This window comes from Otolemur garnettii, unplaced genomic scaffold, assembly GCF_000181295.1.
Source record: "Otolemur garnettii isolate 467f Iridium unplaced genomic scaffold, OtoGar3 scaffold00091, whole genome shotgun sequence".
Classification (NCBI taxonomy): Eukaryota; Metazoa; Chordata; class Mammalia; order Primates; family Galagidae; genus Otolemur; species Otolemur garnettii.
Genome location: NW_003852486.1, coordinates 1,832,455 through 1,849,031, shown reverse-complemented (window position 1 = coordinate 1,849,031; position 16,577 = coordinate 1,832,455). Strand labels below are relative to the sequence as shown.

General features: G+C 37.4%; 2 protein-coding genes across 2 annotated transcripts; both read right to left on the bottom strand.

Moving 5' to 3' along the window:
• Nucleotides 1–296: 296 nt before the first annotated feature.
• On the bottom strand, nt 297–1,298 carry LOC100960490 (olfactory receptor 6N1). The gene has a single exon (XM_003795218.2). The coding sequence runs from the start codon at nt 1,282–1,284 to the stop codon at nt 346–348; it is 939 nt and encodes a 312-aa protein (XP_003795266.1). The 5' UTR covers nt 1,285–1,298; the 3' UTR covers nt 297–345.
• A 4,409-nt stretch (nt 1,299–5,707) lies between these two features.
• Nucleotides 5,708–6,658, bottom strand: LOC100960182 (olfactory receptor 6N2). The gene has a single exon (XM_003795217.1). The coding sequence runs from the start codon at nt 6,656–6,658 to the stop codon at nt 5,708–5,710; it is 951 nt and encodes a 316-aa protein (XP_003795265.1).
• Between the last annotated feature and the right edge of the window lie 9,919 nt (nt 6,659–16,577).

Sequence of the window (16,577 nt, the reverse complement as noted above, 5' to 3'; positions counted from 1 at the left end):
GACAAAATATATTTATGTGAAGTCCTATAAATTTGAAATATATATATACATACAATAGTTAAAATACAGTTTTGACCAAAATCCTAAGTATAGTGCATAAACCTCTGGGACTTTAAAATCTCCTTATCACACCCTGTTGAGAGAAAGCGCCCTTCTCTAGTCTCTCATCCTAAAGTTGAGTGTGGCTTGGGCAGAAGCCACAGGAGGCTGAAGCCCTGAAAGCCAGGCTGTACCTGTCAGGGCAGAAAAGCGTGAAATGCTTGTGTATCATCTCTGCTGCGGCTGACACTTGGGGTCCCCATGCCCTCAACCCAGCCTTGGCCTGCCCGGAGCAGCTGCCCCGGCTCACCCCAGCACCCCTGTTTTCTTCAGTTGCCTTCTCACCGCCTCCTTGATGTCCTTGTTGCGCAGGCTGTAAATGAAGGGGTTGAGGAAGGGGACGAGCACTGAGTAGACCACTGCCAGGGCACGGTCATGGTCCAGCGAGTAAGTCTTTTTCAGCCTCACGTACATAAAGAGGATGCTCGCATAGAAGGTGACGACCACGGTGAGGTGGGAGGCGCACGTGGAGAAGGCCTTCCTCCTGCCAGCGGCCGAGGGTGTGCGGAGTACTGCGCCTATGATGAGCACGTAGGAACTGAGGATTAGCAGGAACGTGGCCAAGATCTTGCAGGAATTTATAACAAAATCCACTAGGATGTTGATAGATGTATCAGTGCAAGCTAAGCTCAGAACAGGAGGGAAATCGCAAAAGATGTGCTGAATGCGATTGGGGCCACAGAATGGAAGGCGCGAAACCAAGGAAATTTCAGCCACTGGCCCAGCCAAGCCTGCCAACCAACAGCTAACAGCAATCTTGGCACAGAGTGCTGGGGTCATGAGGGTGGGGTAGTGCAGGGGCCGGCAGATGGCTAAGTACCTATCGTAAGCCATGGCTGTCAGGAGATAGCACTCAGTGGCTCCAAGGGAGTGAAAGAAATAGATCTGCAGGAGACAGCCAGAGAAGGAAATGGTCTTCTTCTCACTGAGCAAGTTTGCCAGCATCTTGGGGATGGTGGCAGCTGTGTAGCCAAGCTCCAAGAAGGAGAGTGTACTGACAAAGTGGTACATGGGTGTGTGGAGCTGGGAGTCCAGGCGGATCACCAGGAATATCAGCAGATTTCCCCATACAGTAGTGAGGTAAATGAGAAATAGCAAGATAAAGAGGTATGTCTGGACACCCTGGAGATGGGGAAAGCCCAAGATGATGAATTCTGTTACCTGGCTCCAGTTCCCTGTGTCCATTGCTCACCATTCAGGTCCCTAGAATGTGAAGCATAGAGGGACAGGGAAATAAGTTGAGCCACATGAGCCACAGAAGTCCTAACAGGAAGGCAGCCCTCAAAGTGCTATTGCCCTCCCCAGGTCACCTGCAGAGTAAAGTCCACCCAGGAAATGCTTGGAGAGGCTGGTATTTCAATTCTACCCCTCCCTGCAGCTCCAGTCAGCAGCCTGATTTAGAATGTCCACCTTATTAATAATTAAACTTAAAATGTCTTTCCCTGATTAACACAACTCATTTTTGGCCTGCATAATCCATTCTGTAACCCAGTTGTCTTGCTTAGTGAAATCTATAGGATTAAATATTCCTCATCCAAGGATTATATTATGATTTATACATATTCTTCGTCTAAGGTGGGGAGGGGGACATAACTTCAGAGATCATCTTATTCAATGTCTTCATTTTGTAAAACAAGGCAACTGGGACCCAGAAAGGAGAGATGATTTGCTCAAGGCCACCCAGTTAGTTAAAAGCATCGTCAACATGAGAATTTTGAACCTAGGATTTTCACTATAGCATTTGAAAAGAATATCTTTTTATAAAAAAACATAGTTTTTTCTTATTTTGAATGATGTATTCTGTGTACCCTCATTTTTTAAATGCTTCTCCTTATCTCTGAATGTTCCAAGTCTCTGTCCAGAGCTCATACTATAGAAGAATGTGAGGATGACAACACCTGCCTGACAAGGCCCTTACCCAGAGCTTGGTGCTGGGGAGGGCTCTGCCCAGGCTTGACTTGGGAGTGTAGCCCCTGCTTAGAGTCTGGAAGTGAAAGATAACTCCCTGCTCACTTCTTGCTTCTCGCTGAAGTTTAGCACTTTGATAGAAGCTGCGGGAGGAAGTCAAGCCATAAAACATTCTTCTCCCACGTCCTGGATTCTTTATAGGGCCCTTACAAAGGCAGAAGCCCCTGGGCCTTCTGAGCAGCTCTCCGGGGGTCACTAAAGTACTCTCTCAGGAAGGGAACTGACTTACAGCAAGTTCATTAGCCAGTGGTCCTCATTACCTACTAGTTCACTACTATGACTACCAGTCCAAGTTGGAATTGAGTATCTCTCAAGGCAATAATTTTCTTGAGTAAAGTAAACAATAACTGGTGTGGGAACTCTGGGTTCAAATGGGTATTATGTGACTTGAGAGAATGCATATAGCGTAATATAGGGTGGCAGTAAATTTCATGTATAATCTTAAATTGCATGCTATTTTAAAAATGCACATGAACTTTATGGCCACCCTGTATATGCCTTCCAATTATGATAGGACCTTTTCCAAAGTGTGACTAAAATTCTTGGACCCCGGGAGGCTGAGGACAGGTACAGGCAGAGGACATAAATACTGTGGAGGCAGGCTCCTGTTCTTGTCTGTGGCTCATATCTACAGTGGTTTTATCTTCTCTTACATACTGCAGTTTCCTATTTTGTGCAGTGTTACCTTTCTTTGAAAAGAGCCCTGCTTCACAATCTTGGGCTTCAATCTTAACTATTCTTCCAACTATTTATGTCACATTAGTCACCTCCTAGAATGTTTGATTGCAGTGTAGCCAAAAGAGTGGATTTTAAATAGTCTCACCACAAAGAAATGATTAGTACTGTATGTGCAGCAATGAGTATGTTAATTAGCCTAATTTGATCATTTCCACTATGCTTCTATGTATTAAAGCATTGTATTATACTCTATGAATATGTATAATTATTGTCAGTTAAACATTTTTAGAAGTATAAAGAAAACATTACTTTTCTCTTATGAAAGTAATAATCTAATGATAAATGAGGAAAATGTACTTACTAACTATAATGTGTACTTTGAGAAAATCTGAATTTTTTTTTCACTTTCACACTTCCATCCAAGATTTTTCTTTTCTGTTTTTTAATCTCTTCCTTTAAGATTTTCTTTTTTTGAAAATGAGTTGCAAGAGTTTGGTTGTGTATGTGTGGTGATAGATTTTTGACTAATGATTTAATTTTTGCACCACTGTTATTTTTTCTTTGATCGTTCTAGATTTTAACTAATAATTTAATTTATGTAATGACTATAGATTTCTTCAGGTTTTCTAAATCTTTATAAGGCAGTTATGGGCTAAATAGCCACCATCTTTTTAGTTAAATTTTCCACCCTTTTCTATTTTATTTTAAATAAATTCTTTTCTGTAGGCTAGACTACACTTTAGCCTTAAAAGATCTCCACCAATACTGCTATCTCCTTTTAACTGATACCCTATTCTCTCCCTGGTCAAACTCTATCCATGCATCTCTGAAGCCATTTCTTGACTAAGCTTCAAATTTGGCCTATAAAAACTGTAGACTCGCAGCAAAAATGATTCCAACCACCTTCTGCCTCACAACACAGATGCATTAAAAGACTTAAATGAACACTGACATAGTTTTTAATAGCTCAAGGTCATATTCTTAAGATGATTCTAGTTCCTCCCCAGTGCCTACTGGAGAAAACCCAGGGCTACCAGAATAATTTATGGTTTATTCTAGCCAACTGGCAGCTGACCACCTTTTATTAGAGCAGTTACTAAAAAGGGCTAGCAACTGTGGAGATTTCTTTTATCCTCTTGAGATGTATATGAATTTCTTACAACTCAGGAGTGTCTTTCTCAAGCCATGTGAAAGCCTTTCTTTTGCAATGTAATCATCATATATAATAGGGTTTCTGTTTTCCACTCTGTGGGAGGATAGAATACAAATTAAATAATTGCTAGCTAGCAGATATAGCTGGCCTAGTTGCATTTATCATGACGAACCCTTTATAATTCTCTACTTCTTTGACTCTGGCAAGTCCCCTTTTGTCCCCCTCTTTATACTCATTCTCTCTTTAAAGTATTCAGCTGTCTCCAGGCAGATAAAAGTTGAGTTCAGCACAGGGTGGACCCTCTTCCTTATCCCCTACCACTTTAATTAGTGTCTGCCTTTGTTTATCTTTGACATAACCTCCTCTTGAGAAAAGGCCCTGATTTGTAGCATTTGCTGATTTACATACTATTAATTCTCTTACCACATCTGATTTCATGGTACTAGTTTACAAAATTCCATATAATTTAACAATGAGATCTCAAGAACTGGTACAAGTAGGACCTTGCGCATGGCTGCTAGCTCTCTTATAGCATCACATCTCTTCAACACACAGCTCCATAACCTTCCTCAGTACTCACTGACCTCTCATCCCCCTGAAATGTCTTTTATCCCCATCCATATACAATGATATAACTGACTGTTTATAGCAAAAGCAAAAGCAATAACAGTGTACTGTGTGTTCATTGTAAGTATAAAAATATAGAGGGTAAAATAGTGTGGTAAAAGCAAGAAGGAACTGGTATTGAAGACACACATAGAATTGCAAAGTTCTCTACCAAGTGTATGACTTTAGAGAGACAGAACAGTCACACAACAAATCAGCATAACCAGATTGGTTATTCACAGACAGGCATACAAGATAAATGGAGGCCTGGGATCTATGACAAGCACATTACCAAGGCTCAGGAAAGTTGCCCAGAGTGGATGGAGTCTCACTACACATGTCCATATTGCATCCCAGTTAGTTGACCAAAAGAGCACCCTTCCCTAACTTTATAAATAAATTTATGTAAGGCAGCCTGGTTCACTGACATCGCAGCACTCAGGATGAGCAATCCCATCTTAGGATGTTGCATTCTCAGTACACTAAGAGAAATGCAAATGGGGAGGAGGAGAGCTGGGTCAGCCAAGGTCAGCTGGGACCTGTTCTCTTACAATAGATAGATACCTACAAAGCTATAAATACATAAATATATTATCATATTTTTCCCTTATGCTACACATGAAGTGGTATATTATCAGCAAAGCAATTTCTAGATAATTATAGATACTGTTGTAAACCTAAGTTAGACTAAATAAATCTTTGAAAGTGGTATAAATTATAGATCAGTATTGGAGATAAAGTGGAGTCAAAAAATACTAAATCAAAAATAAATCAGAAGGGTGGCACCTGTGGCTCAAAGGAGTAAGGTGCTAGTCCCATATGACAGAGGTAGTGGGTTCAAACCCAGCCCCAGCCAAAAAAAATCAGAAGAAGGTGACAAATTAAAAATAAAAAACAAATGGAGCAAAGAGAAAATAGCTATCTAACTGGTAGAGTTCAATCTAAATATATTAGTATTTACATTAAATAGAAATAGTCTAAATATACCAATTAAACTTTTCAGATCGGTCATAAATCTATGAACACATTCTATGTTGTCTATAAAATCCACTTTAAATAAAAATATAGATAGATTGAAAGTAAAAGGATGGGGGATAAAATGGCAGACTAGAAGAAGCCTGCCAGTAAACCAAGACCAGGCCAAAAGTAAGTACAACTTTTATGAAGTCAACAAGAAGGTGGAGGAAGGACCTTGGAAGAAAGTCAGTGGTGAATAGGAGTAGCCTTCCTCCCCTTCCAGAAAGTCCTTTTGACGGCCTTAATGAGTTCCTTGTTACGAAGACTGTAGATGATTGGGTTGACCAGTGGTGTCAGCACAGAGTAAACGACAGCAAGTGTCCGATCGAGAGTCAGTGAATAGCTCTTCCTTAACCGCACATACATGAAGATGATACTCCCGAAGAAGATGAGGACCACAGTGAGATGTGAGGCACATGTGGAAAAGGCCTTCTTTCTTCCTGCTGCTGTTTTGATCTTCAGTACAGCCCCAATGATTCTTACATAAGAAACCATGATAAAGAGGAAGGTGAGAAGGATGATGAAGGCATTGATGGCAAAGTCCACCACAACATTTGTGGATGTGTCCTTGCAGGCCAAGCTCAGCAGAGGTGGAAAGTCACAGAAGATGTGTTGGATTTCATTGTAGCCACAGAAAGGGAGCTGGGAGACCAAGATGACCTCAGAAATGGGACACAGGAAACCACAAGTCCAACATCCTACAGCCATCTTGGCACACAGTGTGGCAGTCATAATTGCAGGATAGTGGAGGGGCCGGCAGATGGCCAGGTAACGGTCATAGGCCATGGCTGTAAGAAGGTAGCATTCAGAGGCCCCCAGAGAGTGGAAGAAATATGTCTGAAGGAGGCATCCTGCAAAAGAAATGGTCCTCTTTTCACTGAGAAGATTAGCTAGCATCTTGGGGATGGTAGTGGCTGTATACCACAGCTCTAAAAAGGAGAGGACACTGACAAAGTGGTACATGGGTATGTGGAGGGCTGTATCCAGTCGTATGACTAAAAATATGAGCATGTTACCACAGATGGTGAATAGGTATGCTAACAGCAACAAGACAAAGAGCCAGCCCCTGATGTGTCTCACATTGGGGAAGCCCAGGAGCACAAATTCAGCCAGGATTGAGTGGTTGTGTTGTTCCATGAGAGGCTGAGGTAAAGAAAGAAGAAAAAACTAGATTGTAGTGACTGTTAAATTCAAATCAGAACATCATTTCTCTCTCTCTCTCTCCTAACTTAAAGGTAACTCTTTAGTTTTTACTACTGTTGTTACTACTATTAATACTACCCTAAAATAACATCAGCTAACTCCTATTAGTACTTACTATGCATCATTTTTATAAGTGTTTTACATTCAATATCTTACTTCATTTTTGTAGTCCATTGTTATGTGTACTTCACAGCTAAGAAAACTCAGAAGTAGAATAAAGAGGTCATGACACTTTTCCATTTCATTTAGACACTATTTCATGGAAACAAAATTTGAATTTATGTACACCGTGTTGTTTATTTCTATACTATGTGACTTTCCACCCAAATTCTGTCCCTGCCCCCCAGGAAATAGTCTTTTCTTTAGACAAATCTCAAAGGATAAATGTTGCGTGAGATTAATGTAGCAGTAAGTCTTTTCTTAATGTTTAGTTCACCTATAAACATTTATTGAATATGTATGAGTCAGGCAAAAGGAATACCAAATTCAACAAAGTACAGCTTCTGCCACCAGAAAGCTCACAACCTTGGGGGGAAGCAGATACAACAATCAGTCATCTTAACATTACCTGTGAAGTCAGAACACTGCAGAGTGCCAAAAAGGGGCCCATGTCTCAGACCAAGATAAATGAAAAAGGATAATTAATGGAAGCCTTGAGCTGAATTTTCCCAGAAGTGTAAGAATCAACTGGATAATAAAGGAAAACAACTCTTTCAAGAAAAAGAAATTCCTGGGCAGCAGGCAGCCTGAGTTGGGGATACACATTTCCCTGTATGATAAGTCACTTAGAAAGTCACCCAATAATTTGAGACCTCATTTAAATAGATTGTGGGGCATCACTGAAGAATGTTTAATAAAAGAGTGATATTGTCATATACAGATTTTTAACAAAATAACTGAAATTTAATATTCTGACCTTAAGCTCAGAAATGAAGGGTTGAATTTGCCTTGTAGATGTGCTGATATAACAAAAAATGAGAGGGGTGATTAATATATTTCTTGTAAAAATGCATATTCAAAAATAAAAGTGATAAAGTGGAAGTAAGTATAAATTCTGTATTTTCAGAAAACCAGAGTTATAAGTACAGGTGAGGAATACATAGCTTGCTTGGTAAAATTTCAGATGAAAAGAATTATTGACCATGCTAATTATTCTTAAGCAAAATGTGAAGCAGATGCAAAAAGGAAAAAAAAGGAAAAGAACAACAAAAAACATGAAGTGACTTTAAATGCAAAAAATGGTAGCCGCTGTCAGTCACACCTGTGATCTAAACCCTATGTAGATCACACTGCATTTGAGGAGGGCTGTCCGGTTCCACTCATACTGACAAACCACAGTCTCTTGCTTATTTTCATCATGCTAATGCTTGCCGTAATGGCTGTCACATTAAAAGCATTCAATAATGTATTATTTAATCAACCTAATTAATTTAAACCATTTTCCTTCCAATTCACACCACCCACTAAACTTCTAACATTCCTTCAAAAAACCTTAGTGCTCTGTAGGAGAAATAAAATTTGGGGTTTGGTAATTTAGAATACTAAATTCACTCAAAGCAATTAGTATTTAAAAGACTCTTCTGAATCTTTTATTCTGCAGGGACTGTACATTCACCTCTCTAACTGACACAGATATGCTAACACAGAAATCCTTGCTTTGTCCCATTTCTGGTACCTTTGCCCATCCTGAAAATTTCCTTCTGGTTCACTTTGTTCTTTTCTCCATCTGGGAGCTGCTTCTCATCCATTGAAACCAGGCCAAATGCTAACTTTTTACAGCCATTTTTTTCTAACTCCCCCAGAAAATGTTATTTATTCCTTCTTTTATGTCCTCATAACATTTACATTTAGCATAGTGAATTACTTATTTTTTAACCATGTCCTTCTTTTTCATAAATTGTTAAGATCTTTGAGAATAAACATAGTACTTCATTAATTTTTGCATATTTCTCCGCTGTTGATAGTATCTGGAACAATAAGCATAGAACTGAACTCAATTAATTGCTTTCTATGCCATTAGAATCTATTAGTTATAGCCTCTATTGCATGAACAATTTTTTTTTCCAGAAATACCCACTTTCTACCATATGTGCCAGCACATGGCCAGTCTGTGGCAACATATGGGACAACTTCTTATCTCTCAATATTTTCAAAGCTGTAGTTAGCCAATTTCTTTGCTGTAGGGTGAATGTAAACATCAAACCTAGAGGACATTGTGCAAGATGGTTTTTAAAATCTGATTTCATAATAGTATTTGTTTTCAAAGCCCCTGTCATTGATCCCACCTTGCTGATCCCTGATTAGTGCAGCTAGAATGGCCACCCTTTCATCTACCGACAACCGAACATCATTCAGTGTCTGTGTTGGTCTTCCTGGCTCAGTGAATGTGTGGGAGATGGAAACTGGACCTAGGAGCCTTTTCTCCCCTTCAGTGAGACTTATCCGCCTAAGGCAGAGTCCCCAAACCTAGGCTGACTGAGGCCACAAGGGAAACATGTATAGGAGAGAACCCACCCCAGAGGCAAGTAAATAAGGCTCAGAAGAGGCTTCTTGGAGGGTACTTTGATGGGCCAAGTTTGCCTCTCACCTGGGGAGGTGTGCTTTAAGAAGCCTTTCCCCAAATGCTTGATTGCTCCCTCACCACCTCATGACCCCTCCTTGCTACTCCTACTCCCTCATCTCTAGGGATTTCTTAATATAAACCCTTAGGCTATGGCTCTTAAAACATGACTCTAATCCTCCCACCACTCTTCTCATAAACACATGCACTCTAAATTTCTCATCTCACTTCAGAAGTCAAAAGAGGCTTTATCTTTCCTCTCATCTTTTCAGGCAATTTCTTTTCCAAATCATGTGTCAATTTATGTAAGTATAATAAATGCCAGCCTAGAATTTTGTATCCTGCAAAACTAAGTTTCACCACTGATGGAAAAATTAAATCTTTCCCAGACAAGCAAACACTTAGGAAATTTGCCATGACCAAACCTTCCCTGCATGAAATACTCAGAATAGTACTATACACAAATCAGCATACCTACTAGTGTAAATCCACCTAATAAAAACCCTAAACTCACAAATCTTGTAAAACAATAGAACAAGTGATCAAACAAACCAATAAGGGATGACTCGACATGATGAACATCCCAGCATCTCACATATCAATGCTATCAATTGAAATTGATATTAATGCAATAAAAGTTCCTCTGAAAAGACATAAGATGGGGTGGTGCCTATGGCTCAAAGGAGTAGGGCACCAGCCCCATATACTAGAGGTAGCAGATTCAAACTCAGCCCCCGCCAAAAACTGCAAAAAAATAAAAAATTAAAAAAAAGACATAAGATGGCTGAATAGATGAAAAAAACACAACCTAAATACCCACTGTCTTCAGGAAACATCTAAACCACAAGGCTGCACAGAGACTCAACATGAAAATATAGGAAAAAATACTCCATGCAAATGGAAATCAAAAGAGAGCAGGTGTAGCCACTCTCATATCAGATAAAATTGACTTTAAGTCAATAAATGTAAAGAAGGACAAAGTGGCTCATTATATAATGATAAAGAGAACAATTCAACAAGAAGACATAGAGTTCTAAATATATATGCGTCTAACACAGGAGCTGGCAGATAAAGCAAATTTATTAGAGCTAAGAAAAAAAAATCCCCAAAGACTTCAACACCCCAATGTCAGAGCTTCACAAATTATCAAAGCATAAACTATATAAACGATGGACTTTAACCAAACTCTAAATCAAATGGACATAGAATCATTTACAGAATTGATTATATATTCTTCTCAGCAACACATGGGGCATTATACAAGACTGGCCATATCTTAGGCCACAAAACAGGTCTCAAAAAATTCTAAAAAATCAAATCATAGGGCAGCACCTGTGACTCAAGGAGTAGGGTGCTTCTCCCATATACTGAGGGTGGCAGGTTCAAGCCCGGGCCTGGGCAAAACACAAAGCCATGGAAATTTAACAACCTGCTGCTGAATGATTACTAAATCATGAAAGAAATTAAGATGAAAATAAAAAAAAAATTGAACTGAATGAAAAAGAGGATATGAGTTATCCAAACTTAGGGCACAGAGCAAAAGCAGTCCTCAGGGGAAATTTTATAGTCTTAAGCAAAAGCAGTCCTCAGGGGAAAATTTATAGTCTTAAATGCCTACATCAAAGAGACAAAGATTACAAATTAACAAGCTGACATCATACCTCAAGAAAGCAGAAAAAAAAGAACAAATTCAAACCAAAGCCAGAAAAAGAAAAGAAATAATAAAGTCCAGAGCAGAACTAAATGAACTGGAAAAAAATAATGCAAAGCATTAACAAAATCAAAAGTTTGTTCTTTGTACAGATAAACAAAATTAACAGACCTCTTGCTAGATTAACCAAGAACAGAAAGGAGCCAAAAAGGCTCAATCAGAAATTTAAAAAAGGTGACAGTAAAACTGATAATGCAGAAATTTAAAAAAAAATCCATAAGTACTATATAACTTCTATGTGTGTAAAACAGAGAACACAGAGGAAAGGGAGAAGTTCCTGGAAACATCTCCCAAGCCTCAACCAGAAAGAAAGAGAACTCTTGAACAGACCAATAATAAAGAGCGAGATCAAAACAGTAACAGTAATAATCAACAGCAACAACAACAAAAAGCTCTGGACAAGATGGTTCATGGCCAAATTCTATCACCGGTGTGAATATATTAAGATTCCATTTGGTGATCTCTCACCTTCCTGTACCTTGATATTTATATCTTTCTCAGGTGTTGGAAAGGTTTTTTATTATTATTTCTTTGAATAAAACTTTAACCCTTGATCTTACTCAGCTCCCTCTTGAACACCAAGGTTTGGTCTTTTCAGTTAATTTTCTATATCTTATAGGTGATCTTTGTTTTATTTTATTCTTTTTGTTTGTATGTTTGTTTTTTCATCTGACTGTATATTTTCAAATAGTCTGTCTTTGACACACTGATTCTTTCCTCTGATTGATTCATTTGGTTTTGGGGAACCTCTAGTAGATATGTCAGTTCATCAAATGTGTTTCCCAGTTCCAGGATTTCTGTTTAATTTATTATTATTATTATTACATCAATTTCTTTGTTTGTCTGTCTAATACATTTCTGAATTTATTTTCTTTGCTTTTTGGGAGGTTACCTGAGTTTTCTTAAAACTGCTATTTTGAATTCTTAATCAGGAAGCTCATCTAGCACAGTCTCATTAGGGTCAGTCACTGACTCCTTGCTTTGTTTGTTTGAGGCAGTCATGGTTCCTTGTGTGCTACTATTTATTGTGGATATATGCTTATGTCTTCACATTGAAAGATTTATTTCAATCTTCTCTGGCCCTTCCGCCCTTCCTTCCTTCCTTCCTTCCTTCCTTCCTTCCTTTTTCACGTATGTTCCGTTAGAGATTTCTGTGCAATTTTACCTATTGAGTATCCTTTTTGCTAGGTCACTGTCTCCTTTTCAGCACTAGATAGTGATATAAGCTCAGGTGTCCCTCATCCTTAGCTTTGCATTTTCAAGGTATGAGAGGTCCCCACCATTATCTCTGTCCTCAAATCATATTTTTTCTTTAGGTGCTCTTAATGCTTCATGTGGATTGAAGCAGTCTCTTGCCAGGGAACCGTAAAATGTTTGAAAGCCAGTTTCCATCTCAATTTCACTTTTTCCACTGTAGTAACTGTGAGTTGGGGGAAATTTTCAAAATACTTAGTGCCTGGCATATGAAGGAAAGGTGTCACAGATTTAAGGTCTCATTATTTTCCATCTGCAGTCTTTCGCTTTTCTGTGACCCTAGGAATGGTCTCATACTTATATTTGGGCTCTAGAGCATTGCTGTGACATTCAGCAGGCTGCATATGTAATTGGGGTTTTCCATGGGGGAGGAAGTATGACTAGCTTGCTCCTGCTCTACATTTGGTGACCTGTCATACCTCTCCAGTACTTCATTAAAGGGAAGTTATTTTAGCTAATAATCTTGTTTCATTTTTGGTCTTGAAGGACATGCTTTTCACGCTTCACATTAAATCTGTTACATCATTTTAAAAGGTGCCCTTTATTAGAACAAGAACATTTCTTGTAATCTGTAGTTTTGTTATTGTTCCTCAATTTTTTAAATTATGAATGGTGCCTAATTGCTTTTTTATTCCTTCACCAAATGAGAGAATCATGGATTTTCTTTTGAATTTGTAAATTTGATAAATTACATCATTCACTCTTCAAATATTAAATCAATTTTATATTTTTGAGATAATTCAAACTCAAATATAGATCACTTGTTTGGTTTAGGATTATTTGGAGGTAGAATTAATGGATGATATTGCCTTCTAGTTTTTATACTAATTATTTTGTTCATTTTGACACCAGTAATAGGCTTATTTCATAAAATTCATTATTGAGCTATACTTCAAGTATTTCTATTCTTTGAAGAATTTTTATAAAAATGAGGATTAAATTTTTCTTCAATATTTGATAAAACTCACCTATTAAGTATTTCTGGGCTTAATGTTTTCTTTCTAGTAATATTTTTAACTTTTAATTCAATATTATTCAGATTTCCTATTGTTTTTGATGTTGATATTGCTAACTTTCAATGTTTCTATAAAAGAATCCAGAAAATTTTAATTGAATGGCATACATTTACTAATAATATCATTTTATCATATTAAAATTTGTTGTATCTGTACTTATACCAGTTTTATAATCTTAATCATTTTTATTTTTATTTCTCTTTCCCTCTTGTTCTTTATTGCCTTGTCAAGAGTTTGTTTTAGGCTGGGAGTAGTGGCTTATGCCTATAATCCTAGCACTTTGGGAAGACAAGGTGGGAGGATTGCTTGAGGTCAAGAGTTTGAAACTAGCCTGAGCAAGAGCAAGACTCTATCTCTGTAAAAAATAGAAAAATTAACTGGGCATGTTGGTTTGCACCATTAGTCTCAGTTACTCAGGAGACTGAGGCAGAACAGCTGCTTAAATTCAGGAGTCTGAGTTAATAAAGCCACTGTACTCCAGTCTGGATAATAGAATGAGATATTGTCCCAAAAAAGAAACAAACAAACAAAAAAGAGTTAATTTTAATTTTTTTCTAGAAACCGAAGTTTTGATTTACATATAATTTTTATTGTATATTTATTTTTGTTGTATTAATTTCTGCTCTCATATTCATTCTTATCTTCTTTGCACTACTTATTTCCTCCTAATATTATTTTTCTAATTTCTCACTCTGAATGTTAACTAATTCTGGAACTTTTTTATAATATAAACATTTTGGAGTAGAAATTTCTAAGGAACCCTTTATCTTTATTCCAACTTTTAAAATTATGATTTTATTATCATTCTGCTCTCTTTTCTACCTTCCCTGATAATTTCTTCTGAGATTTTTATTGTTTAGACATGGGTTTTTTGAATATCAAATACATTAGCATGTTAAATTTTTCATTGAGTTATTTATTTCTAATTTAATTATTAGAAGCAGAGATCTATGTGACATTAATATTATTAATTTTCTCAACTGTGTAGAGATTGGTTTTATGGCCTAGCATTTATTTAATCCTACTTAGGTCTAAAAGAGTCATCTATATTCTATGTATTTTCAGTAGGTGGGTTTTGTTAATTATTCTCTTCAAAGCTTTTGTATCTTTATTTATGCTTTATTGACTATTAATTACTGGGGGGGGGGCTTCCAACATCTTACTGTGATAGTGGATGTGTTAATTTGTCTCCTGGCTCTTCTTTGTAGCACAGAAAACTGCAGACCTCTTTTTATCTCATGGATGGCAAAGAGCAGAGAAGAATACACACACAAGCAGGTGGCTCCCCAGAAGGACAGAGGAGAGAATTGGGCTATGTATGCTATGCACAGTTCCTCCCTTCAGACTCATCATCAGATTAGATCAGGAGTTCACAGACTGTACTATGTGCCCAAATTATCTCAAGATTTATTAAAACACAGATTGCTAGACCCCATAATAGATCTGAGATATCTACTGTCTTTAATATAAAAATATTTATGAATATTAATAACCAGAATCCATGGAGAACTCTAATTACTAAAAAAAAAACAAGTGATCCCATTTCATTGTCAGCAAGAGACATTAACAGAAGCTTTTCTGATAAAGAGAGGCACATGGTCTACAGACACATGAAAAAATGTTCATCATCATTAATCATCAGAGAAATGCAAACCAAAATTACTCTGAGATACCATCTAACTCCAGTAAGAGTAGCCCACATCAAAAAATCCCAAAATTATAGATGTTGGCATAGATGTGGAGAAAAAACGGAACACTTCTACACTGCTGGTGGGAATGCAAGCTAGTACGTTCCTTGGAAAGAAGTTTGGAGAACACTCAGGGATCTAAATATAGACCTGCCGTTTGATCCTTCAATTCCTCTTCTAGGTGTATATCCAAAGGACCAAAAATCATTTGGCAATAAAGATATTTGCACCAGATTGTTCATTGCAGCTCAATTCATAATTGCCAAGTCATGGAAGAAGCCCAAGTGCCCATCGACCCATGAATGGATTAATAAATTGTGGTATATGTATACCATGGAATACTATGCAGCATTAAAAAATGAAGACTTTATCTCTTTTATGTTTACATGGATGGAGCTGGAAAATATTCTTCTTAGTAAAGTATCTCAGGAATGGAAAAAATATATCGAAGGTACTCAGTACTACTGTGAAACCAATTTACAATCACACATATGCATGTGAAAAATGAAACACAACTATAGCCCAGGATGATGGAGGAAGGGGAAGGAGAGGGGAAAGGAGGGGGGTGGGTCAATAGAGGGAGGGTTGGCAGGGGGACCACACCTATGGAGCATTTTGCAAGTACAAGTTGGATCTATCAGATGTAGAGCACAAATGTCTTAATTCTTTAATTGGGTAACAGTGGTGAAGGCTATGTTGTTTAGTAGGATGTAAGCACTCCAATTTGTACAAATAATCAACACATTGAATCCCATAATGGTATAAATGTATTTATGATCTATGTACAAATGACTGAATAAAAAAAATTATGAATTGTTAAGGTTAATCTGAGAAGATTCCAGGTGATTTGTTGAGCCTCAATTTTTTCCAAAACTAATAAATGTCTGGAAAAATTTTAAAAATATTTTGTGACTTGTTCATTAAGTTGTTTTTTTTTACTTTTTTGACTGTACACATCAAATACTTTCCCAATAATGATTCTACAGGCTCTTAGAATCATGAAGATTTTCTCTTGTTTGCCTACTTTTAAGCAAAAGGTAATTTAAGAAAAAGCTGCTGTGGGGCTAATTCCTATGTTTATTGACAAGTCCTACAAAAACCTATAGTTGTCATTGATAATAAAGACAGTAAAGACCCTCTTGCTTTTTAAAATGCTGTGTTTCTTTCATCTTTCACAGTAAAATTAAAAATTTTGGATTGGGTTCAGAGTCTACTTACTGAATGAATTTGAAAAAACATTTATGCATTTTTCTTCTGCAGGAGATTTAATGAGAAAATGGACACAGGATAGTCAATCATAACAAATAGTATGTCCATGTAATCATAAATACTTGTGTAATCAGGGACCATGGAAGTAACAAGAGCATGGGATGGTTCTATGAAGTATGAAGACCAGTCCTACTTCTGGAAAGGTGAATAGAGAGTGTGGGAGGCTAAAAACAGAAGGTCTGACCAGGGAATCCTTCTAAATCTCCATGGCAATCCATGTTCTCTATAAATATGATTTGCTTTATGAAAAAGATAGATCCCTAGAGACAGTTTATGATTCACTGAAACTTTATTCCCTGTCTCTTTTGCTGCATGGTGCTCAATGCCACAGGCTTTTGCTTTAGCTAAAGAAAAA